We start from the raw sequence: 27464 nt of genomic DNA, 5'->3' as shown, positions 1-27464 counted from the left end.
TCCACGAGTACTAAACAGTATCCCTTACAAGGTCACTGCCATATTCATACTGCTGAATTGCATATAAACCCCAGTGCAGGTAACATCACATTTGCTGCTCCAATATCTACAAAAAAGGCACTTCAGCAGCTTACCAAGATTGCATACTGTGCCATTAATATTTACCAGTTACTTACTAACTCACACTTCCTAAAAACTAAGTCCTTTCCTAAGATCCCTTTTAGACCAAACATGCAAAATTTTCTAACCTTTTCTCTCAACACTTTCATATGGGTCTACAAAAAAATAGGTTTTGACATAGAAAAAACCTATTTTCGTAGCCGCTGTTCATTCTCAAAGGAGTCAACATTGAATATCCAAGATAAATATCTTCAATGCAATCAATGGTAAGCACTTGAATGTTATTTAACTTAAATTTTTTTTATGATTTCATTTACATATTTACATACAAAAAATGATATTGTTATTGTACAATAAAGTTTCATACATACTTACCTGGCAGATATATACTTAGCTATAGACTCCGTCGTCCCCGATAGAAATTCGAATTTCGCAGCTCACGCTACAGGTAGGTAGGTCGGTCAGGTGATCTACCGTCCCGCCGCTGGGTGGCAGGAATAGGAACCATTACCTTCTAGAACCAGATTTTCTCTTCCACCTGTCTCCTGCGGGGAGGCTGGGTGGGCCATTCAATCGTATATATCTGCCAGGTAAGTATGTATGAAACTTTATTGTACAATAACAATATCATTTTCATACATTCAACTTCCCTGTCAGATATATACTTAGCTGATTGGCACCTTTGGAGGAGGGTAAGAGACAGCTAATTACTGATTAGACAGGTAAACAACATACATTGTAGGTAATAAATAAATAAAACCTTGGTTCCTATGTGTTTAGACGAAGGGTCGACTTCCTAGCTATTGCTAGTAGTCTGCTTCGTCTCAAGAGCCTCAGCGAGGATGTGACCTATGGCTAAGAGTTCTTGTAGATCTGTCAATGGGGTCTTATCCACTTATTCGACAGAATCTAATGGTCATTTGTCAATGGGGTATTATTCACTTAAATGACAATACACCTATGCCTAGGGGCATAATTAAGGAGCACAACACCGATCCCGATCACCTGATCCTAACACGAGGGTTTGTGCTTAGTTTGAAAAGAGCTATCCCCAAACTCCTTTCAAACAAACCAAAGAAAAAACACTATGTTAACATAAAAATTAACTCACTTAGTTAAGGATCAGTGTCGGCTCCCTATCCCAGCAACGTATCCGTAGACACGTAAAACCAAGAGAGAAGGATCTCTCATAGGTCAACTTGACCTCCTTCGTGCAAAGGGAAGTCAACACAGAGTTGCATCTCCCGTAAGTTACAGCTAATATGTCCTTCACGACATAATGTTATGGAACGAACAAGAATTCATAAAAGCTCGCACTTCAAGCGCTTTTAATTCTCAGCTGTTTGAAGGAATCATCAAGTTATTCATGAAGTGCTTTAGCGATCACACTTGTTTCAAAGAAGACCAGGGCTTCCTTTGAAATGGATCTCTTCTGGATGAAGCCTAGAGCCTGGCTGGCGCCTGGCTGGGGCCTGGCGCCTGGCTGGGGCCTCGCGCCTGCCTGGCCGCTAGCGCCTGCCTGGCTGCTCCCCACTTGCCGGAGTTTCGAGCTTGGTAGTCTCTCGAGGATGTTTGGCGATGTCCACATCGGACACTCTTATCTGTCCAATTTGTTCGCCTCTAGCACATCTGTGCCAGGTTGTAGGCCTGCTCTTTCTCCTCATCAGACAATGACAGTGTTCTTGGGACTGTTTGCCTCTGGCGTTTTTTACGCCTGTTTTGGCATATGGCACCTGGTTGGCGCTACATTGCCCAAAAGTCCTGAACATCCACAATAGTTTATCAGGAGACTGGAGAAGAGTGGAAGAAGTTCTTCCACTTTGAGCTTTGGCCTCTCCGGCAAGGGGAGGTGATTGTAGTCAGCTACATCCAGTAGACGATAGGATATCTAACCGTACGAGAGAAGTCTTCCTCCGAGGAGGGTCCTTCTTGAATACTTCCGTTGCTCACGAGATCTCTTCTTACATGTTGAATGGGTTTCTCATTGCAGAATCTTCCCTATCCTTGCACGAAGGAAGGGAAGAAGCCTGGAAGTCGAAGGAGACTCCGAGCTGAAATTGGGAGTACTCCTGATTTCTAGCTCTTTATTGTATCCCTCTGAACACCTTCTGGGAAGCATTTCGAGCCGTCATCGCATTCCAAAGACTCTGTAGGCAAACGTTTGAACCATTCTACTGTAAATGAAAATGTAAGTACCCTGCCTGGCCAACGAAACCTCTATCTGAAAACATTGAATCAGGAATAGGGGGTTTTAGTTCTTTTGCCAGACATACTATGCTGGCAAGAACCCATTGCCTAGTCTCCATAGAATCTGATGTGAGATTCCAATGCTCAAAAAATTCACTTGTCTTCTTGGTCGTTTAGGACCAAGAGAAACAAAGAATTCCCTCATAAAAATTTCTCAAAGAAGTTTGGTGAGGAGCAGTTCCATCTTGTCGGAACATGGAATCTGTGGCCACAAAATAGATCCCACTAGAAGTACATGATATCCTACTCTTGTCATATTGAGGTATCGTATAAGATCCCGAAGATCTTAATCCTCTGCTATCTCCAATTCCCTTTGTAGAGACAGTATAGCCTTTTACTGCGTTCTTTGATAGCAGATATATACAAAGGTGATTCTTCCCTCTGAAAGGGAAGAAAAAACCGCTATGTGGTTCACAGAGGTATCGGAAGAGGACAGTTTCCTCATTCCCTCTAGCACGATCTGCAGCAATTCTATATCTTATTCATGACTATTGTCATTTACCTTGAAAAATCCTCTCATTTATGTCCACTTCTGGTCAGTCTGCACGCAGACAGACTCAGAGTGGAGAGGTTGTTAAGGTCTATTTATAATAGATGCTGATAGAATATTCAGACTGTCTTGGAAAAGACTTCCAAAACATGCTATGAGAAGAACGTGACCTCTGTGAATCCAACCTCTCTAAGGCCAAAATGAGGCATAAAGTATTATCCTCTCTTTCTTTGATGCCCTTTATCTTAAATTCTGTAAAGAATTTATATTTAGGGGAAAAAAGACTAAAGTTTATTCCCCTTTCTATAAAATAAAGATGACGTATATTGCTACCTCTCTTGGTTCGAGGAAACGGAAGCAGTCTATGGAAGCCTGTTTGTCTTCTACCTTGCTAAGAGATCTATGAAGAAGACTTTCCGCAGGTTCTCACAACTCTTTCCAATAAATGTTAGACATACGTTAACAGTTATTATCGTTGATCGAGAAGGTTCTCACGGACATGCAAAATCTTGCATCGAACCTCTTAAGGATCGTTACGTTCCCTGTCTGTTTTCCAAATAGGTTCTCTTTGTTAACGCGAACAGGAGCGAAAAAAGAGATTCTCGATGCTCTTTGTGATATGAGAGTGTCGTGGAATTGGCCTAAGTGATTAAATGGGTAACGAAATCAGGAACGAATCTTGCCGTTACTGAGCCTGCTGTCTGAGAGGCTACTGGACTCTTAGGTTAATAACTCGCTAAAACGAGAAAATATCTTGGATGGTGCTCTTGGTGCATTGCACCAGGTTGGCGCTTCTGGCACTTTGCGCCAGGCGCGCCAGGCTGGCGCTTTCTTCTAATTCTCTTTATGTTATGTGCCAGAACATCTGTGCCTATATGGTACCCGACATCCTTTCACATGTTAATTCCGTTCTTAGTAGGAAAAAACTCTTATATACGTAGTATAGTCCATTCAGGGAAACAATTTCTGCCACGAAGAGAATGTTTCCCATTTCACTCATCCATCTTCTCTTGAGCAATATCCGATTCTAAAAAGGTTGTGTGCGTTTCTCGAAAGACTTGACCATGCCGTAGTCTTAAAGTGAATTCTCTACTACATCCATCTTCTCACTAAGCATGTATTCTAATAAGCCATGCTTTCGTAAGCATGAGAGCATTATATAATATAATGTTCTGCTGCGTTAGAATCCTTTAATAATGTTACCTACGGTAAACAGCATTGAAAGGTTATAATATCTTTCTTATTGAAAGCTTCTTAGCAAAAGGCAGACAATATTTTATTTATGTTAGCTTGACTATCCCCTCCATTCGAGACTAAGTCCATGATTGTAGGGGGAATATATACGGTTAACCATTCGATCCCGTTGGAGAGAGAGATGTAACCGACTGCTCATGACCGAGAACTGGATGGTATTGTATTGGCCTTACAATGACAGCCCGGCCGTCTCGTTCGCTACCTGGCTGCATTCATCCTGAGTTGCCAGTTACTTCATTCAATGAAGGAATATAAAATTATTCTCGAGCCTAAGGAAGCTCTCAATAATGCAAATTTAAGCCAAACAACCTTTGTTAAATACCGAAGCTGAGTAGGTATTGTCGTAACAAACCTTTTGAGCGAAGTCCTTACCAGGAAAATCCTGTAAGGATATAGATAACTCCGTAGCGAACCACAAAGGCAACTATGGTATGTGTATATGACTTGTCATTCAGTCATATACACCAAGTCTTCTTACTACATTCTTTCCTCTCCGATGCAGAGAGAGAATGGAAATCTTGCCCTCTTCATTCTTTTCGTCAATAAACACGAATTAGTATTAGTCGAAAGAGATCGCAATGAAAACCCTAGGATCGAAGAGAATCCCTCAAATTTTTATTCTCTTGGATATAAGGCCGTATTCTAGGCCTCTATTCTCTGGAAGAGCCTCTAATCAATGAATGAGAGCTCGTACGAATCTTGTTCAATTTGCAAACGATTGCCACTCTTTCTGTAAATGGTTGGTTGCATTTTTTTAGAAGAGGGAAGATTTTAATATCGTCTTATTAGTAATGAACTAATTTTTTCAATAAAAAAGGTCGCTAAGGTCTTATAAACTGAGAGACCTGCTCCCTTATTGGCTTCCAATTCCGATCTATCTTCCATTTCCTGTCCATCAAGTTGGGAGAAAAATGAGCAACCGGAGGAGAGCGCCTCCTTTCGTAAGGTGAAGAGCTTTTAGCACCGATTCTAACCTGACAAGGGCTACAGCCGCCTGTGCGACATCTTGAGTCCCCGCCAGGAAAAAAGCCGATCTTGCTCTTGCCTTTACTTTCATTAAGACTATCCTGAGAAGGGCGACGGCCGCCAGTGCAACAACTCCCGTCCTTATCAGGAGAAGGCCTCGAATGTCTTTCACCTTTCGCAGAATCAGGCTCTAACTCCATATCCGATGAAGATCCTGGTTTATAGCTTCAGGCACTTTGCGCCTCATCTCAGGCGCTTTGCACCTCGTTTCAGGCGCTTCAGGAGCTTTGCGCCTCTTTTCAGGCACCTCAGGCGCTTTGCGCCTCGTTTCAGGCGCCTCAGGCTCTTTGCGTATCGTTTCAGGCGCTTTGTGCCTCATTTCAGCCGCTTCAGGCGCCTCTTTAGAATCCTCTCGCCTTGTTGGCGATTTGCGCCTGGCCGCCTCGTCCGAGCTGTCAAGACTTCTATCGGACGGGATTTCTTAACGGGAAGGAAGCGATCCTTTCTCCTGGGAGGATCCTTCTTCAAAACTTCTATTAACGAAGATATCTACTGTTGCCTTTCTCCTAGGATCTTCGTAGCGTCGTCTTCTTTCTCCGTATCCGATCTAGGGGAAGGAGGATTTAATGAATAAATGTCTTTCTTCTTCTTCTCAGGTGGATAGTCTTCCGGAAAACTTTCCGGGCTAGAATCCCAAGCTGGCGATTTCCACGATCTTTTAGAAGTTCTCGACAGCTTGTCAGAACTCCACCCTATTTTCCTTTCGATGAAGACTCGGATGACGGAGGAAAAAAAAAAAAAAAAAAAAAAAAAAAAAAAAAATGTTTTAGGATGCCTTTCCAACGGCTATCCTTGGGCTATCTGGGACGCTACTACAGATCCTGCCGAGGGGACGCCCGACCGGTGGGGATTCTCTGAAACCTCCTTAAGGCTTTCGACATTCCTCCTCCTCTGGGCTTGTGAGCTTGGAAGAGGTCTAGGCCTGAGAGCGAGACAGAGCCGATCGGAACGCACCCTCCACTATTTTAGGACGCCTTTCCAATGGCGAACTTGGCAGTCTGGGACGTTCTACAGAGTCTGCCGAGGGGATGCCTGATCGGTGGGGAGTCTCTGAAACCTCCGTGCGGCTTTCGACATTCCTTCTCCTCTGGGCTTGTGAGTTTGGAAGAGGTCTAGACCTGGGAGCGAGACAGAGCCGATCAGACACACCCTCCACTTCAATGGGGAACACTATACTATTCACTTCTTACCTTTTAAGAGCTCGTATTTTGAGCTACATCCATTATCTTCAAATTTGCATATATAAATTTGTAGTTTCTGTGGAGTAAGAAGGTGATGAGGATGCAACAACTACTAGTACTGCTAATACTCTAACTGCTCGTTAGCACAAACGCTATTAAAGCTTTTAAAGTATGCGTATCTAGTTATATGCTTTTCTGACTTCCTAAAGTAGGAAATTAGAGTTTAATATTTCCTCAATAAAGTTGTAACCTTTATTACATTAATAATGAATAAATATTAATAATTCCCTTTATTGCAAACTATGTGAGTGTCTACCGATAATTTCGGTAGTTTCACTTAATATTTTCTTCGAAATTTCGAAGCGAAATTCATTAAAAAGTTAATAAAAGCGTATGCCGAACCAAAGACCCAGTACTTCCCTGCAAAAGACAGCCCAGAAGATCGATGGCGATGAAACACGAAAATCAAGTCAGGAGGAACTGCAAACGTATGTTTACATTCCAACCGATAGAGAAAATCTGGTTCTAGAAGGTAATGGTTCCTATCCCTGCCACCCAGCGGCGGGACGGTAGATCACCTGACCTACCTACCTGTAGCGTGTGCCGCGAAATTCGAATTTCTATCGGGGACGACAGAGTCTATAGCTAAGTATATATCTGACAGGGAAGTTGAATGTATGAAAACCAAATTTAATAGATTTAGTAAATATCAAATGAATCTTGAAATGCACAGTGTTACACTTTCGTCATGAAGACAATCAAGAAAGATAAAATTACAACAATTTTTGTTTCAGACTATCTCTAGCACATTCTCCTAATACATGGTATACTATGCATAATTTCAATTCTTCAGTAAAAAAGGAAAGTGCAACTAATGCATACACATCTTTCCTATATAAGTTATTCTCGTGGTCAGTTCCACATGCTGTGATTCCCAGTTAACATGAAGTACCTTTTTTCTGTCCCCCCACCCACACCCTTTTGGATATCAAAATGAATCAAAATTATAGCCCACATCCTGACAAGGATGGGTTGATTTCCCCCTTATAGTTGGCAACTCTCAACATGCAACAATGAAACAAGGGGAGCAATCTATAACCCTATATAAAAAAAACTGACTGACTGTATTATACTCAAGTTAATTTTTAAACTATTCACCTGCCACCAAGCCAGAGGCAAATCCTTAACTTGCAATGATGTTAAAGTGAGAAAATTCTGTCTCTGAATCCCATTTCTTTCCCCAACAGCAAGATAACTAACATGAAAAAGTGCATTAGACCAAAGGGGAGGAGCTTGTTGCACTAAGATTCACGCCTTACAATTAGCAAAGACACAAAACTTTTTTGGGAAGCATTCAAATAAATATATTTCTGAAGCTGAGATGATAAAAAAAAAAGGGGGAGAAGATTTGGCTTCTTTCTGCTGAGACAAGATTGCTATCCCAAAAGGTGGGTTTTGCCTAGACGCTTTATAGCAAACAAAAATCGAGAGATAATGACAATAAATAATTTTAGTATTCTCTATTAATAGTCTTAGCAGTCTTATTAAATCAAGCTTGGACATAAAACTCCTGTGTAATGATCACTGGTTTGGAAAAGGGACAATTAAAATCATTTAACCCTGCTGTGGTCATGGTCTTTCTGAGATGGCCTTTCTAAAAAGGTTAAAACAACTTCCACTAAATAGAATAAACAGTTAAAAGTTACTTACACTGGTTTGCTCTCTTTGTGCTAAATGACATAATGATGAGTGTCATATAAGAAATGTACAGTGGAGAAGCCACTGATGTGTAGGTTGCAGTAGTGTTGCCATTCATCTTGCTGGTCAGTGTGATCTAAAAGGTAAAATTTCACTATTACAAATACAGTTCATTTAATTCAAATTAAAGCAAATACATCGTATTAAGTCCCTGTTATAATAAAATACATGAAAACTTTCCTACTAAATGTTGTAATCTGATACAGTACCATCTAAATAATACACATTAGAAACACTACCATGATTCAGTGCCTATTATCTTTTGCAAAGTCATTATCACAATAATTATATTGTAAAAAAAGTTCATTTTTACAATAAAATAAGGCATTGCTGCCTAGGAATTTGGGATATTCTTCAATATCAAAGGATAATAAATATATATACTATTGCTCTTTTATGTTACTAACTTTCAAGAATTTTTGCTCCAAATCATTTAAACTACATTTCATCTCGATGATTACTCCTATACGTAATTATATTTTTAAATATTTCAACTGTAAATGATGGCAGTTCATGCAGAAAGTAATTGTGAAATCATTTAACATTTAACACCTCACCACATAAAGGGAAAAGCTAATATAAAAATGTTTATGATGATGAGCTTGAGAGAGAGACAAGAAAACATATGTACTAACCTATCCACTTACGTATTACTATTATTATAAAGGATTAGTTTATCCATACCTCTCAGCCTAATACAATCACAAGATGGATAGTACAGTCTATAATAACTGAACGTAAATGTAAAGGGTAACAAGATTTATGAGCTTTCTTATAAAACATAAGTAATTCACTGAACAATGGATGGTGTCAGATGTTAACCTTACGAAATGGAAAAAATTTAATATATATATATATATAATTTTTTTTTTATATATAGATATATATATATATTATATATATATATATATCTATATATATATATATATATATATATATATATTATATATATATAGATATATATATATGTAACTAGTTTTTCCCTACAATATACAAAGCTGAAGACCAAACAAAAAATCTATTTAAAAGGAGAATGAACAACATTTACTCAGGAGAGGTATGTTTTCTAATCCGTCATCATTTCCTGATCACAGATACTATAATTACAATCTCCACAATAAGTAGTATAGAGTATTTGATCTCATTTCAATAACATATGATCAGAAGTAAGTCTAGATAGTGATCAATCTTATCAATTTCTCTTAACTGGAATATGAGTCTGGGCACTGGAATACCACAAATCTTCATATTATCTACCAAATAATACTAGATATGTAGTTAGCTGCTTTCTTACCAAGCTATTACAAATGCTATAAAACTTCTCAAGTTATTTTATAAGCTTATAAAAGTAAATTAATGAATCCTAAAATTTACACAAAGGAACTCTTTTGTAACAGATGTATTTCTATTTGGCAACTAGTATTTTCAAGGTAAAATTAAGACTAAGAATAAACTTACTAAGAATATAAGTAATGGTGCAACAAGGCAAGTGTAACCAATGGCAGAGTTCATGGAAGTTCTCCGACGGTCGTGGTTCACATCTGGCATACGCAAAAGTAGACCAGCAAAAACTATTGAATACAGCACAGCTACTATGGACACGCACATTAATATCCAAGCAGGCACAAAAACAATCTGCAAAAAAGTCAATTACACTGTACCTTAAGACACAAAAAAGCTGAATCCAAAATACTGTATTAGCAATCAACAAGGCTACTCTCACCATTTTTTTTTTTTTCTTTAGAGACAAACTTCAAGTTTTGGCTTATTTACATATTTCTACCAAGAACAAAAACTTTTATACATTCCTAAATATCATGTATGCTCTTACCTTCTGCTTCTGTCTGTATTTATCAAATACCTAAAGGAATGGGGAAAAAATATCACAGGCAAACACAGAACATAAGTTAAAAGATATGTCAACCATCATAAGGGGCCAAGGGCTATTTTTCATATATCATGGTTTTATTCACTTTCATTTAGTGTACTCTGAGTAGCTGAGGGGTGAAGATATCGCTTGATTGCAGTCTTAGTATAACATCAAATTGCCAATTTTTGTAAGAGTATTTTCTATAAGTCAGATTAAAAGATTATATTTTCCCAAGACTGGTAAAGGTTGGAGATGTTGGTGAAATTATAAATATTAAATGAATCTCAGCTATATATTCAATAAACTTTCTTCATCCATAATTGACTAGAATGTCACAAGTAACTAGCCAGGTTTTAACTATATTTCTTATTTCACCCAACTGAAGTAAAATAAAAGAAAATGACCAGATGAAATTAATTAAGTGCTTTATACAATTATGGGGAAATCGATTAACAAAGATATAGAGAGTTCAGTGTGCAGAATATATCCTCAGAGACAAAAAAATAATAATAAATAAATAAAAAATAAAATGCTGGGGAATCAGGCTCTGTTAGAACAAAGAACAAGTGTCCGAGGATGCTGAATGTGGACTAATTATAAAAAAATGAGTTTGTAGTGAAATAAATTTAAATTCTTATCTTTCATCTTTTTATCTCATGACCTGTTAAAAACAAATGGTGACAAACAGAACCAGGCAAAAATAGAGCTCCTCCAAGTCAGAGCATTCCCAACCTATCGACGTGCTACGTAATATACTCACTCCAACCTAACTTTACACTTTAACTGATATTAAGGTTTTAGTAAAAGTAGTGTCTCCCATGCATATAAAGATACTTCAATAACATGCACTATTCTTAAAATTATCTTCAGTTATTTGTAACCTAAATACTTTTCCTCAAAATTTAAAATACAATACCTCCCAAGGCCATTTGATGTATTCATCCAGTCTCAATGCAATGAAGATAAACTGAAGCAGATTCACCGAACAAAATAGCTCTAGCTGTAAGAATAGTAGATAAGGATGTATCAGAATTTAAAAATAACTTTGAAATTTTTTGTGTCACTTCAAACTACTACTCCTCCATAATTTTCCAATTTATTTCATTATTTCTTATACAACTGGTTTAAGCAGGCGGTTGCGCATGGTAACCCTGCGTCCCCGGCGTTACATAGTTACAGTGTGTGTAAGTTTTAGGTAAATAAAAGGATAGCTTGATGTACATTTGCAACTGAAAAGTGTTTTAATAATTTACTGTTTGCGAATTACACCATTAATATTCGAAATAGGATGTTATTTAAAGCCCGGGACACTGTTACCATGCGCAAACATCACAGGCGGATGGACAGATGGAAAAAAACAGAGTATAGTAATATTTGTTAAGACAACCACATAATTATGTGAACACTAAAATGGTTTTGTACTGTATTAACTTCATTCACGGACTATAATTAATATAGGTGGTATAGTCATCTGAGGATTTTAATCTTTTTGAAAGGGGCAAAAAATTAAAAGGACATAAAGTGGATCTTATGGATAAATTTATGAACATAATATTATACTTCCCAAAATTTCAGTTGCAAATATCCTAGCCATATTCCAATAATGCCAATAATATAATTTTTCACCCTGAAACCCAGCTGCCTCCTCTTACAAATCAAATCTCCTTCATGTGAATGAATGTACGGAAAAAAATAACATACCTCAAATGATCTATCATGTTTCACTGCCCAAATACAGGCTGCAATAGAAATGATGGAGATGAGAATCAAGGGTGAAAACACAGACACCCAAGCATGACGATGATTTTGAAGATTGTCCGCTACGAGAACCTCAAACATAAGAAGGAAAAGATGGAGTCCCAAGGAAATCAACAGTGCTCGATACTGTACATAGGATTGTCCTTCCAGTCTGGTAAGAGAAAAAATAAAAAATAACAATGTCGAAAATTGTATTTTTAATAACTATACAAACCTAAGGTCCTTTAACAATAGGGATGTAACTTGCGGCAGCTGGAACCAGTCTTAAGCTTCGAACAAGGGAGTTCGGTAGTTAACTGATTGTCCGACAGTCAGCGCACCACGCGACTAGGAGGTGAAGATCCACTTTGGTTTAGGCCCAGGAAAAATAGAGTGAGGGGTGGCATGAGGTGGGACTATGTGTAAAGGACCTCAGGTTTGTATAGTTAGGAAAAATACAATTTTTGACAAACTGTTATTTGTTCCAATACGCAATACAAACCATCGGTCCTTTAACAATAGGAAAACTCACTTCTTGGTGGGTGGAATCTGAGTCAATGAACAGACTGGTATTCGTCCAACCTTGGTTCCCTCCCTGGTCGTAAGAGCAGAGGGAGGGATCCTAGCCTCTGCCCAATGATCGGGGTATGTTGGGGGGAAGTGGTGGATAATCGCTCCTATCCCTAATGAAAGGGATAGGATGGAGCTCGGTCGAGTAGCTTACCTGCATCGGTCTCCTGTTCCAGTGTAGTGACGACCGCCTCCCTCTGCCCACAGGTAGAGGGGGAGAAAAAGATGGGGAAGAGAAGCCAGTCACACACTCATTCACTCATCCATTCATGCAGTCACACAAGGATGCGATGCTGTTCTGTCAGCTCGGGTGCTGGGTAAGCTACACAACCTGTTGAGCAGCCACCACAGGTCCCAAGGAAAAAGTGTCCAAGGACCTGTGGGCTATATCCCGAAGGTAGGAGCAGGTGAAGGTGGTCTGGTTAGTCAATACCCCCCCCTTCAGGACCTGCGCCACGGAGAAGTTCTTGCGGAACGCAAGGGAAGGACCAATGCCTCTGACTTCGTGGCCTTTCGGACGAAGGGTACGGATGTCGTCACTACCATCAGCTTCGTATGCCCTCCTGATCACCTCAAACAGCCAGAAAGAGTGTTCTTGGATACTTCTTTCTTGGTCACCCTGGTGCTAACGAAGAGGCGTTGACACTCAGGCCTGAGGTGCTGAGTTCTCTTCACATAGCGCCGTAGCGCCCTCACAGGACAAAGCAGCATCTCATCCGCATCGTTGTCGTTGAAGTCCAATAGGGAGGGGATTGCGAAAGACTCGAACCGGTCGTCGGGGACTGAAGGATTCTGAGTCTTCGCTACGAAGTTCGGGACGAAATAGAGCGTCACAGATCCCAATCCCCTGGTATGCTTGACGTCAAAGGAAAGACCATGAAGTTCCCCTACTCTCTTCGCCGATGCCAGGGCCAGCAAGAAGAGGGTTTTGAGGGTCAGATCCCTGTCTGACGACTCACGAAGAGGCTCGAAGGGACTTTGAGTCAGATTCCTAAGGGCGAGAGTCACATCCCACCACTGGGGGCCTGAGTTCTATGGGTGGGCAAGACCTCTCAAAGCTCCTCAAGAGAAGGGAGATCTCGAACGAGTTAGAGATATCCACTCCCTTCAGTTTCAGGACTAAGGCCAAGGCCGCCCTGTATCCTTTGACTGTGGGGACGGAGAGGAGCTTCTCTCAGCGAAGAAAAACGAGGAAATCCGCTACCTGCTGAAGAGTGGCTCTGAGAAGAGATAGACCCCATCTACGACACCAACCACAGAAGACAGCCCACTTTCCCTGGTACACAGCTGCAGAGGACTGTCTGATACACCCAGCCATCTCTGTTGCTGCTCGGCGAGAAAAGCCTCTCACTCGGTGGATAACAGCCAGCCGTGAAGACGAAGGGACTGGACTGACTAGTGGTACCGTTCCCCGTGTGGCTGGCAGAGAAGGTTGTGCCAAGGGGGAATCTCTCTCAGTGCTTCTGCAAGCAGAGCCAGCAGGTCCGGATACCAAATGGCCTTTGGAAGCCACCAGGATCATCCGGAGATTCGGGGTGACCAGCGCTCTGCTGATCACCTTGCGAATCAGACAGAACGGGGAAAAGGCATAGACGAAGAGGTTGTCCCATGGGTGTTGAAGAGCGTCCTCTGCAGCTGCCCATGGGTCCGACACAGCCAAGTACAAAACCTGAAGTTTCCTGTTGTGCCGGGTGGCGAACAGATCCACAACTGGATGCCCCCACAGGTTGAAGAGCCTTTCCGCCACACCTGGGTATAGGGACCATTCGGTCCCTATCACCTGATCCTGACGGCTGAGCTTGTCTGCTACTACATTCCTCTTGCCTGGAATGTAGTGAGCTGACAGCTCTACTGAGTGAGCCACGGCCCACTCGTGCTCCTGCAACATCAACTGGTGCAACGGGAGGGACACTAGGCCCCCCGGTTTATTGACGTATGCCACTACTATGGTGTTGTCGCACATCAACACCACCGAGTGTCCCATCAGACGGTCCTGGAACTCTTGGAGAGCGAGAAACGCTGCCTTGAGCTCCAGTACGTTGATGTGAAGGTGCTTGTCGTGATGTTCCCACACGCCTGCAGTCAGCAACTCCTCCAGGTGTGCGCCCCATCCCTCGGTTGACGTGTCTGAAAACAGCAGCATCTCCGGGGGGAGTGCGGAAAGGCACTCCTCTTACGAGGTTCCTGTCGTCCAGCCACCAGGCTAGGTCCTGCCTCACCTCCTCCGTGAGGGACACAGGGAAGTACGGCGGGTCTTTTGCCTGCGACCAACTCTCCTTTAGTCTCCACTGGAGAGACCGCAGGTGAAGACACCCTTGGGGGACTAACTTCTCGAGTGATAACAGGTGGCTAATCACGACCTGCCACTGATGAGCTGGCTGTTCCTGCCGAGACAGGAACTGGTTGGCTGCCTCCCTGAATCTGCTGATACGCGAGTCTGCGGGGAGGACTCGTCCTGCTACCGTATTGATCAGCATACCCAGGTACTTCATCCTCTGCTTGGGCTCGAGATCTGACTTCTCGAAGTTTACCACGATTCCAAGATTGCGGCAGAACTCGAAGAGTCGATCCCTGTCCCGTAGCAACTGCGAGCTGGAACTCGCCAGGACTAACCAGTCATCGAGATACCTCAAAAGACGTATCCCTGACGAGTGGGCCCAAGCAGACACCAGAGTGAACAATCGCGTGAACACCTGTGGGGCAGTTGAGAGACCGAAGCAAAGTGCCCTGAATTGGTACACCGTCCCGTCGAGGATGAAGCAGAGGTACTTCCTGGAGGATTGATGGATGGGTATCTGGAAATACGCGTCCTTCAAGTCCACCGAAAGCATGATGTTCTCCCTGATGGAGTCGAGCACGGAGCGTGCAGTCTTCATCGTGAACCGAGACTGGCGAACGAATCGGTTCAGCGGAGAGAGATCTATCACCGGGCGCCAGCCCCCCCGAAGACTTCTCCACCAGGAAAAGACGGCTGTAGAAGCCCGGTGACCGATCCCTGACAATCTTCACAGCTCCTGTGCTCAGCATGGCTTGGACTTCCTGCCGAAGTGCTATGTCCTTGGATGATCCGGAAACGTAAGTCTGAAGGTGGATTGGGTTGGAGGTGAGGGGTGGCCGAGACTCGAAGGGTAGTAGATACCCCTCCCGAAGGATGTCTACTATCCAGGTCTCAGCTCCATAGCGCTGCCACGTTGCCCAATGGCTCGCCAGGCACCCCTACCACTTCCAGCAGTAGGTGAGGGGGAACGCTGTCCCTAGTGTTTCCCACCTCTCTTTGACTTCTTCCCAGCTCCCCCTAGTGAGAAGAGGGCTGGTGACAGTCGCTCCTTGAAGAAGTAGAAGGCAGTCTTTCCTCTGGGCTTCGACGAAGCGATTGTCTTGGCCGCAGATGAAGCGCTAACCAAACTCTTAGGCTTGGCCGCAGTAGCTCGAGGCTGCCCAGACGCCTTCGAGACTGCCTGGTGGACTAAACAGTCACTGTCGTCAGTGCGCCGTTGTTCCACCGCAGCATCCACCATCTCTCCTGGGAAGAGAGAAGAGGAACTTCGCACCGGTCCGTTGCAAAGACCCAAAGCCGCCTCACGCCCAGCAGCCCTGGTCACTCGGGTGAGGACTGCGTCCCTACGCTGAAGAACCAGGTTGGCCCATAGGTTTACCATCTGGTGGGCTAGGTAGGAGATGGCTCTACCTCCAGACTGGCACAGTCTCCCGAAAGCCAGGTCACCTTCAGGAGTGATGTTCCCCGAGGTGGCCGCGACCTTAGACACTGAGGGACCACAGGTCTAGCCAGGAGACTGCTTGGAATGCCACCATGGCGGTGGATTCCAAGGCGAGTGCCTCTTGCTGTGAGAACCATAGGTTCTCCGACAGGAGCTGCTGCAGACAACCCCCCGGAGTTAGCCTAGCTAGCTCCGGGTTCACCTCTTTGGGCAGCATAGGGTCCTCTGATGGCACATAGAATCTTCTCTGTCACAGTAGAGGCGGGGTAAATAGCTTGGAAGACCTGCCAGACAGTAGCAAATCCTCCTGTCCGGAGACGAGAGCATCCACCTGGCCCAGCACTAAGTCAGCCAGAGCAGATCGTGGCAGACCCATCGTCGTCTTGGGTTCCTTCTTAGGACCCCAGAATGACTCGAGCCTGGACGTAGGCTCAGAAGGTGGGAGCCGCGATACTTCCCTGAGGTCGTTGTGCTGACGAATCAGCACAATAACCTCTGCAAACAACCTCTGGATCTCAGGAGGAACTGCAACAGACCCCTCCCGGTCTCCTCTTGCCACTTGCGCGTACAACCTGGTCGGTCCTAAGACCATGCCAGGCTCGTAGGGCCTCCTCACGATCACTCCGGTTCGCCTCGCTCTTCCCGGCATAACCCGGGGAAGTTGAAGGGATCAGAGAGGAAGACCTGACGCTCCCCCCTCGCCCACCAGCAGAACCGGTGTGCTTGGGGGGCTGCAGGCGATCGCCAACCCACGGTGGCGATCGAGCTGCAGGCCTGGTCACGCATCTCTCCGGGGGAGAGCGGCTGGACCAAGAACAATGGCTCCGGTCCCGAGCGTCAGAGGAGCTGCTGCTGGTCCCCCTACCCGCCCGGTCCCGGTGGGAGCAGCGGTCAGGGGACCGGCAGAGTCCGCTGTCGCGGTGGGAGCGGGGCCTGTCCTCACGGCGCGTCGTGCCGCTGGAACCAGCTCCAGCAACCGAGGGGACCTCTTCCTTGCCTCAGCCCGCGGCAAGTCTGGGACCGTTTCGTCAACCCTGGGTACCAGCGGATCGCAACGAGAGCGATCGCTGGTCTGGCAGGAGTCACCCGAGCGACTTTCACCAGTCTTCCGCTCCGTGCCTCAGTCCAGGCGCCAAGCGAACTCGGAAGCCTGAGCCTTGGCTGCACGGTCACCCGCGGGCGACCGCACACCCGTTACCTCTCGCGAACGAGAGGCCGAGACAGAACCTGATGTAGCAGCAGAGCCCCTAGCACCAGGTGAGGAGGTACCGGTGTTAGCCGGTACCCCTCTGGTCCCCGTCTTCTTCCTTGCGGAAGGAGAGACGAGCCCCACTCCCGAAGGGGCGGGAGGACCAGCGGAAGACCCCCCCATCACACCGGAGTGAGACGGGCCCTTAGAAGTACCTGAAGGAGACTTCTTAGGGGGGGAGGAGGCGGCCTTCTTCTTCCTCGGCTGTGAAGTCTTGGAAGTCGAAGGGGAGGAGGCGGCAGCAGACGACGATGAAGACGATGACAACACCACCTTCCTCCTCTTCACCTGTCCAGAAGGACCTGCGACTAGAGCAGCAACACCACGGGCAGGAATGACGTTGGCAGGGGTTGGTCCAGGTATGGCAGGCACGGCAGGAGGCGGGGCAGTGGCCAGCGACATCCTAGGTACTGGCGGCAGGTCCAGGGGCGAGCGGCGAACCCGGGCGGCTGTGTCACGACCCTCCTCTGAATACCTGGAAGCGGCGCCTGAACAGCAGCTGAAGGTGTTACCATTGTCACATGTTGAGTGTACACAAGGTGAGGAGGGGCGGCATACTCCGGGGTCGAGACGGTGGTGGTAGTGGTGGTTACCGGACCGTGCGTTACTGGTGCAGAGCCACTCGCCAGGTGATGCAACAGCCCCCAAACACTCGGTGTCTCCTGGAGACCCAGCGAGAACCAAACCTGGACGAGGTCGCCACCCGCGGCAGGCACACCTGAGGAGGCAAAGGTCGGGTTAGTAGGGGGGTTTCCCCCTCACCAGGGGGGGACAAGTCCCACCCCAAGCGAACGGAAGACCCCGAGTACAACTGAACGTCGGGGTATCTCGCCCTCCTCTACGCTTTACGGATCGGGCGAAATGAAGGAGCGAGAAACCACCCCAAAGGGGAAGGAGCCATACGTGGGAGTTGAGATGGAGGAAGGAAAGATGACAATGTATCCGTGACCAGGGGAGTAGCCGGAGAACTTTCCGATGACTCCCTGGCAGGCTTACGTCGCTTCCTCCTCGCCTCATATCGCGCCCACTGCTCCTCCGACCACAAACAACAAATATCACAGGGCTCGGTGCAAGAGCATTCGCGCTCCCAACACCGAGCACATAATTCATGAGGGTCAACCTCAGAAAAGGAGCGAAGGCCCCACACTTACAGCCCTCCACACCAAGGCATAGTCTGCGGCTGATGGGGGGCGTGGGGAACTCTCCAGCTCACCAGAATCCATAATAATAACAAAAATACAAAATGCACAAGTACTCACAGTATTTTGACACAAGCATACTAGTACATATTAGAGAGCAAACCAAAGATTTGAAGATCCAAAGCATACGATGAAAGGCAGGCAGAGAGAAGTGGAGAACATGTCTGTCACCCAGCGCGGCCGAAAGCAAAGCAATTCTTCACCTCCCAGTCGCGCGGTGCGCTGACTGTCGGACAAGCAGTTAACCCTCTTACGCTGACTGGACGTATTTTACGTCGACATTTTTTGTCTCCCGTGTGCCGACTGGACGTATTTTACGTCGACATTTTTTGTCTCCCGTGTGCCAACTGGACGTATTTTACGTCGACTTACAAGTTTTTTTTTAAATTCGCGGAAAAATACTTATAGGCCTACCAGCCTAAAACTTTTGAATCACGCTCCTTGGGGGATGCTGGGAGTTCAAGGATCAAGGTGTTGTTTTGTTTACAATCGTTACGCAGACGCAAATTTCTTTCTTGCCGCACTAAAAAGTATCTGTGACACATCTCTGAAATTATTTCGTCACTTTGACATAATTTTTGTACCATTGTAAATTAGCTGTTGCATGAAGTATTATATATGAAAATGTGCGCATTTTTATGTAGAATACAACAATAAAATACTCATGATTGTAGCTTTTATCAGTTTTGAGATATTTTCATATAAATAATGATAATTGCCAAAATTTCAACCTTTGGTCAACTTTGACTCCCGAAATGGTTGAAAAACGCAATTGTAAGCTAAAACTCTTATATTCTAGTAATATTCAATCATTTACCTTAATTTTGCAACTAATTGGAAGTCTCTAGCACAATATTTCGATTTATGGTGAATTTATGAAAAAACTTTTTCCTTACGTCCGCGCGGTAACTCTTCCGAAAAAAATCATACATTGTGGTAATGTTTGCACCATTTTAAAATTAGCCGTTATATAAAGTTTTATATATGGAAATGTGCGCAATTTCATGTAGAATACAACAAAAAATAATTGAAGGTTGTAGCTTTTGTCATTTTTGAAATATTTGCAAATAAATCACGATAAATAGAAAAAAAAAACCACGTTCGGTCAACTTTGACTCTACCGAAATGGTCGAAAAACGCAATTGTAAGCTAAAACTCTTACAGTCTAGTAATATTCAGTCATTTATCTTCATCTTGAAACAAATTCGAAGTCTCTAGCAAAATATTTAGATTTATGGTGAATTTAAAAAAAAATCTCTCCTTCCCTCCGCGCGCGGATTCTCCGCCACAAATCTCCGAAATGCGTACGTACCATTCTCGGAATATTTGCTCCGTTTCATATTAGGCATTTCATAGAGTTTTATATATGAAAATGTGGCGCAATTTCATGTAGAATAAAACTAAAAATATTTGAAGGTAGTAGCTTTTCTTATTTCCGAAATAATTGCATATAAAAAATATATATATAAAAAATTCGACATTCGGTCAACTTTAACTCGTCAGATATGGTCGAAAACTGCAATTGTAAGCTAATACTCTTACAGTATAGTAATATTCATCATTTGTCTTCATTTTGAAAGAAATTGGAAGTCTCTAGGACAGTATTTAGATTTATGGTGAATTTTTGAAAAAAATATTTGTTTACGTCCACGCGTTACGAATTCATGCATTATTTTGTGATAATATTTTCTCTATGTTATTTTTATCGTTTTACAATGTGTTATATACCAAAATGATCACAATTTAGTGTAAATTACAACGAAAAAAAAAGTAACTTGTTACCTTTAACCGTTTTACGCACAGCGCGATTTGAATAAAATTATATATGAAATTTCGTTTTTGCGCTATCATATATCGCATTATTTATATATGATAATGATAATTTTTTTAATTTCTGATGGTTGCATACTAAACTTCAGCCAATGACAAAAAAAGGAGCCAAAAATGAACTCTTAATCTTGAAAACTAAGTGCGCTGTGATTTTTTGACAAAAATATTTTTTCCGCTTCCGCGCTCACTCTGAAACACCTCCGGCACACGGGAGACAATATTTTTTTACCGCTTCGGCGTAAGAGGGTTAACTACCGAACTCCCTTGTTTGAAGCTTACGACCGGTTCCAGCTGCCGCATGTTGCATTCCTATTGTTAAAGGACCGATGGTTTGTATTGCGTATCGGAACAAATAAAAAACAATAAACAAGTGTTACATTTGTGGCAAGATGTCTATAAAATTACAACATCTGATATCATACTTGTTCACAAATCTTTATAACATAAGTTTGCAAATTTAAAAAACTACTACATAAACATTTAACAAGCAAACAACTTAATGTAAAAGCTAAATAAATATCACTTAATTTGAACATGCTTTACAATACTATATAATAAACATAAGGTTTTCACAAATAAAATAATTCTTTAACATAAAAGTCCATCAGCTTACTTTGTATATAATCCTAGTCAGCTGCTTCCTGGACACATACACACAAGCATAAGACAACAGCTGTCACTTGGACAGTGCCTTGAGTAGGAAAACTAATAAATAAATCACTCCAGTCCAGACTTCCTGAAAAATGTTGGGTCAGGAGATGGACACTTCCAGCTATGTAAATTGATGGGTGTGTACTAAAAATGATATTGTTATGATACAATAAAGTTTGTTCATACTTACCTGGCAGATATATATATAGCTGTATTTTCTGAAGTCCGACAGAATTTTAAAAACTTACGACACACGCAGTGGTCGGCCAGGTGGTTAGTACCCATTCCCGCCGCTGGGAGGCGGGTATCAGGAACCATTCCCATTTTCTATTCATAATTTTTATTTCCACTGTCCCCTGAGGGGAGGTGGGTGGGTACTTGATTATATATATCTGCCAGGTAAGTATGAACAAACTTTATTGTATCATAACAATATCATTTTGTTCATGAAACTTACCTGTCAGATATATATATAGCTGAATCCCACCTTTGGAGGTGGGAAGGGACAGAATAGAAGGATTTTGGGAAACAAATGCATGCAGATGATTTACATCTTGGTTCCACCTGTTAGCATAGCTGGCTTCGTGGTTACTGCCACGTAAGTCTGCTTGTGCTACTAGAGTTGCCAGCGAGGTAGAGACCTATATAGCTGGTGCACTCCAGATGATCTGTCAACAGGGGCGAGACCACGACGTGACTAGACCATATTGACCATACCATGAGGGCTAAGAAGTAAAATAAATATATATATATATAAATATATATATCACCACCTGACCAACCTAGCCAAAGTTAAGGTGTGTTAACTAAGGCTTAAGAGTTAAGAAGTCGCCGTTGTCGGCGACTCAACAACTAAATTAAGAGCTCTTCCTAACCATTTTCTACAGGATAGGATGAGGTGGTACTTCTTGCCCCAAGATTGTGTCTGCAGACACGTATGGCCCTAGCGAGCAGCAGATCTCATATGCCATCTTCACATCTCGCAGGGAGTGTGAAGTGAACACAGAAGTTGCTTCGCTAAAACATGGTACTCAGGATGTTGCTGAGTGCCATGCTCTGTTGAAATGCTTCCGAGGCCGCGCCCTCACCTCGTGAGCATTCAGATAAAAAGATTTCAAATCTTTGTGCAAACACAATGAAGGAGCATTTTGAAAGAACTCCTTAACACTAAAGCAGGCTGTTCTTCGATATGGGCAAGTCTGGTCTTTTTCGGAACACTGCAGATTGCCCGAATGACTTCGACTTTCTTGAGTTTTATGTAGATAAAACTTGAGAGACCCGACAGGGCACAGGACTCTCTCTGGCTCCTGCCCACTAACTTGTGCCATCCTTGCTTCCAAGCTCCGGCCCAAGGACAAAAACGGCGGGTACCATTTCTTAGGCCACAACGGAAGGGTTAGAGAGCACACCGCCTTGTGTTCTCTAAAGCCAAAACTTGTGACGATGGCTTAAAATCTCACTAACCCTCTTTGTCGTATCTAGGGTGGTTAGAAGAAGGCCTTCCTGATCACATGCAAGAAGTTAACAGGTAGGAGAGGTTCGAATGCTTTGACATCAAGAACTTCAGACTACGTCTAAGTTCCATATTGAAAGCTTCGATCTGGACATGCACAGTCAGTCCGTCTGTACTAAAGTCAGGTGACCGACCAGTTGACCAGTCAGACGAATCAAGGACAGCAAGGCTGTACCCTGAAGACCATAAGGCACTATCTTCGCTGAAGGATGAGTGTCTGGACTGCCTGGGCGATTCAATCTAAGCAAACCTTGGGGGTGTATCAACGCAACCCAACGTCGTCAGCGAATCAACTCCTGACTCGAGCTCTGGTGCCAGGAGAAAGGAGCGAGGAGCAAAAAGGCGATTCAGTCCCGAAGGAAGAATGCCTACAGTCCAACCTGGTCTTCATGTTACACGATCATCGGGGGTGTATAAACGCAACCGACTTCGTCAACAAGAAACTCAGGGCTACTATATGTCGCCTGATCTCGCACGAGTGTCTGACTCCGAGAAAACAGGTGAGACAAAAAGTAGATGATGAGCGAGGTTCGAGATTCCACAGAACTCAAAGATCGTGAAGGGCTTTGTTGTTTGACAGACGCAAATCTTCTGAGCCCAAAGGCCGTCAAAACAACATATTTGCGTATTCTTTAATAGTTGTGACTGCCAGCTTATCCCATTCTTCAGACGGAAATGGAAGACGGTAATCTTATTCCTGTCAACATCGATAGCTGAACGTAGTCAGACTCAGAGCGGAGATGTATATAGGTAGTTATAGGTACCTTTCGAGTTAGAGTAGACCGACTCTCTCGGAAAAGGGTCCTTGGAAAGTGAACTAGGAAGTATGTGACCTCTGTGAATCCAGGATCCTGAAGGCCAACATGGGGCGATCAGCGTCATTGTCGCTCCCCTGTGACGTCATAAATCCTCTTATTACATTTCCTAAGAGATTGAAAAAAGGGGAAAAGAGACGGGGGAAAGATACTAAATATCCATCCCCGTCAATTATCATAGGATGGCGTTTAATGGTACCGATCCCGGATCGAGAATAAGGGAGCAGAAAAGAAGAAGCCTCTTCGTCCTCAACATATCGAAGAGAAGAATGAAAGGGCGTCCCTAAAAGTCTCCACAACTCTCAACTTACTTCTAAAGAAAGATTCCACTCGGAAGTCAATAGTTGCTGCGTCGATCTAGACGATTCGTACGGACTTTTGCAATCCTGTAACGAACCTCTAGAGGATCGTTACATTCTACGCCTGTTGTTATAATAGGCTTTCTCGTAAACTCGAACAGGGACCGAGAAGATACTTCTTAAGATATGAGAGAGCTGTGGAATATCAGAGTTGATCTGGACCACTGGTTCCCAAAAACTCGTTACGAGGACTGGAGGGACTACCGATCGCTTTTACTTCTTTCAGATTAAGATCCAAGACATCTGAAACCCTATCCAGATGTCCGGCACCTTCTTTCTATCACCTCAGGTGATAAACGCACTGAGAGATGTTCAGAATCATTCCTAGATCTTGAATAATATTTCAGTTTCCCGGTAGGAGAAAACTGTGGTCTGAATTGCAGTCTATTCGGGGAAACAAACTTCTTCAGGAAGGAAATGGTCCCCAGCAAGCTCATCCATTCCCTCCCCGAGTATGCTTACTTCCCTAATAAGGCTGCGCTTTGCCTAAGCAGGAGAGCATATAAAAGTGCAATGTTGCGGTAGACTCGAGTTCTATACCGTGCGGGTAACGAGCACCGAAAGGATTAAGAGATAACTCTGTTGAACATAGTAAGGCAAAACGAATGCAACGTTAATTCATTCACGTAAGAAATCCCCTCAATCTTAGGCTAAAGTCCGTGATTGTAGGGCAGAGATCCAGAGGATACAGTTAGTCAGTCAATCCCGCAAGGAGAGAGACGTAACCGCCAGCACAGAGATACGGTTAGTCAGTCAATCCCGCAGGAGAGAGAGACGTAACCTACCGCGCATGACAGCGCCCGATCTGTTACTGGCTCGGTTGGACTGGAGGACAGACACAGCGTGACAGCAGCAGCCAGCAGCTTACGAACGTCGTCTCTTAACTTTATGTCTGGGTTGCCAGCTACCCTATTCTACGAACAAAAAGGTCCGTTTATTTTTTGAGCAGAAAGACTCTCAAGCTGGTAGTATAAGCGAAACAGAAAACGCTAAATATATAGATGCGTTTGTGTCGTCAGAACACTACCATACAACGGTAAAAGATAAATCGGAAACTCCTGGAAGGCTGCAGGGAGGAGTAACGATTTAAATGTCTTATAGACAATAGACCTCTCGGTAGCCATCCGAAGAGGTAACTACAGCAAGCGTATATGGCTTGAACCAACCAGAAGTAAAAAATAACGCAAGGCAAAATATGAAATTATATCACAATAAAGTTTGTTCATACTTACCTGGCAGACATATATATAGCTGAATTCGGAAATACAGCTACATACATATCTGACAGGCAAGTTTCATGAACAAAACTTAAGAGAATCGAAGCAGTCAGCTCAAGCTTCTTATGTTACTGGACATAAGCGTTCATTGACGTAGTCTACAAGTCTATTTCTTGTACGAGTCTGCGAATGACGAATGAGAGCTCTTCCGAATCTTGCAATAAGAGCTTATTCGCTTACGCAATATCAAGTTAATGAGATGTTTGTCAATGAGAACTAACCCATTTACGGGACAAAGAGATATTTTGTCAATGAGGGGATACCCACTTACTTGACAAAACGAAAGTATATTGTCAATGGGGAAAGTCACTGAATTGACAAAACGTAATCCAGGGAGTCAAGCATTTAATTTTTTTCGATTCCCGTCTCAAACGAGGAAGGGGCAAGAATCCTGTTAAGAGACTGGGCTTACGGCAGGTAGAACGACGATGTTCAATTCGGCAGCGTAGTCCCGACTAGAAACTAACAAAATCTATCATCTGAAAAACCCTTTCAGATGGGCTAAAAAGCTTGCAAAATTATCCTGGGAAGAGGAAGAAACTCTCCAACCAGCTTCCTCTCCCGTATCACCACCTAATGCCTGCTAAAGCTTAAAATTTATTGGGCAGGTATGGGCAAAGGAAGTCCTGTCTTGCGCTTTCCTGAAGAGCGTCCTTTTGATGAGTGCTTTTGCAAGAATCCCACTGAACGTTGCCGAGAGTCCTGACGTGCAGGACATCGAGCCTTACATAACCCGTAACTGCCTTATCGCAAAGTCTTGACTGCGGTAGTGGCAACTTAAATTTATTGGCAGAATGGCAAAGGTTGCGGTAGAGCAAACGAGATCTTCCCTTGAGCTTTCCTAACTCCATCCACCTATGCGAAAAGCAATATTAATTGACAGAGACCTCTTGAATTCACGAAACCGATGTCTTGCTGGGTTTCGAAGAAGAAGTTGTCTGTTCACTTTAAACTTCCTCCGAAGCACTGCCTACTTCACATTCTTTGCAGGTGAGGTAGAAGGTATCACCGGAGGTAGAGATAAACATTCTTTAGGCCCATATCTGAAACAAGAGCTTGAAGAGTTCAACAGAAACGTTCAGCCAGGCGACACACCTGGCGTGCGCTGGTGCACGTGGCACGCTCGGCGTCCACTGGCGCGCACTTGGCGTCCACTGGCGCGCACTTGGCGTCCACTGGCGCGCACTTGGCGTGCATCCGCTCGCGCCTGGAGTCCATCCGAGCGTCCCGGGCGTCCGCTCTCAAAAGCTTCCTGCTACTATGATTCTCTTACGTATTTCTCGGTGGAAAGACGGACACGAGTTCAGGCGACGTTCGCCTTCTTACTTCTCACTGAAACGCATAACGAGAGAGAGAGAGGACGTTGAAGCGTCCTCTTCTATAAAGCTTCTATTTAGAGGGCGCGAGTCCTTCCGAAAGCTCCAACCCCTGCATCGGGGAGGACGCTTCGGAGGACGAGAAGCAATCTTTCAGGATTCGTGCACGCGCACGCACTTTGGCAAGTCTGGGGATTTTCATCAGAAATTGCCGAAGGCACGCCAGATCGGTGGGGGTTCCTTGTAACCCTCCTTAGGCTTTCGACATGCTCCCTCCCCGGGTCCTGGGAGTCAAGCAGAGGTCCCGGCCTAGAGGCGAAACGAGGCCGATCTGACGCACCCTCCACTACACAAGGGGTATCACTGCACTTCTGCACTTCACTTTACTCTCTAAAGCAAGCACTTTCGATTCTAAGATACGAATCGAAAGAGTATCAGAGAAAGGGCAATTCCTCTACAGACACTGCTTAGGGCCCGAAGGCAACACTGCAGGGTGTTAGGAGTAACAATTACAGAAGTAGCACTTCCCAGCAATGAAGGAGAGCGAGCACCTCTCGTAGACATATTCATAAGCCCGTAGGCCATTACTACAGGGTTAGGCAAAAAAATAAAAAAGTCTACAGGAAGGTTAGCAGGTTCACTACCCTGACTTTTGTTACTGATTAATTGCGTACATACGAATCATACGTCTTCCTTACGGAATTAGACATGTTTACTGATTAATTGCGTACATACGAATCATACGTCTTCCTTACGGAATAGACAAAGTCTCACACTCCTTACATGACAAATCTCAACAAAGAAGCAAGACCCATACCCCTCGTACATACCAAGTGCGGATCTACCGAAGCTTTCGGTAGCCACACCCTATCTTTGCAGACAACCCCGTCTGAAACTAGCCTAAACTAGATTCAGATATTTTATGCAAAAATGAATCAAATTCAAATCAATTTAAGATAGCGTATGCCTAGCCACAAATCCAGTAAATAATCAAAAGACAATTAGGATACTTAGGGCAATGAAGTTTCCAAAATCCTAAGACGGAGGTACTGAAAAACAGGTGTTTTCAGCACCAGCGACAGAAAAAATTATAATAGAAAACATGGGAATGGTTCCTGATACCGCCTCCCAGCGGCGGGAATGGTACTAACCACCTGGCCGACCACTGCGTGTGTCGGAAGTTTTTAAAATTCTGTCGGACTTCAGGAAAATACAGCTATATATCTATTCTGACAGGGTAAGTTTTTTCATGACAAACAAATTTATTTTATTTGTACAATTAA

At 43.9% G+C, this 27464-nt stretch overlaps 1 protein-coding gene across 3 annotated transcripts in view; it reads right to left on the bottom strand.

Annotated features, from left to right (window-relative positions):
* The window catches only part of LOC135215443 (transmembrane protein 185B-like), a 131374-nt gene that overhangs the window by 2957 nt on the left and 100953 nt on the right, over window positions 1-27464 (bottom strand). For all 3 annotated transcript variants that reach the window (XM_064250106.1, XM_064250107.1, XM_064250105.1), the window contains 4 exons: window positions 11648-11855; window positions 10863-10946; window positions 9535-9711; window positions 8029-8152 (listed from right to left, as the gene is read on the bottom strand). In XM_064250106.1, the coding sequence (XP_064106176.1) occupies window positions 8029-8152; window positions 9535-9711; window positions 10863-10946; window positions 11648-11855 (593 nt within the window). The remainder of the gene's footprint in view (window positions 1-8028; window positions 8153-9534; window positions 9712-10862; window positions 10947-11647; window positions 11856-27464) is intronic.

Source organism: Macrobrachium nipponense, chromosome 5, assembly GCF_015104395.2.
Source record: "Macrobrachium nipponense isolate FS-2020 chromosome 5, ASM1510439v2, whole genome shotgun sequence".
NCBI classification, from domain to species: Eukaryota; Metazoa; Arthropoda; class Malacostraca; order Decapoda; family Palaemonidae; genus Macrobrachium; species Macrobrachium nipponense.
The sequence above is the reverse complement of the archived record's forward strand: the minus strand, read 5'-3'. Positions and strand labels throughout refer to the sequence as shown.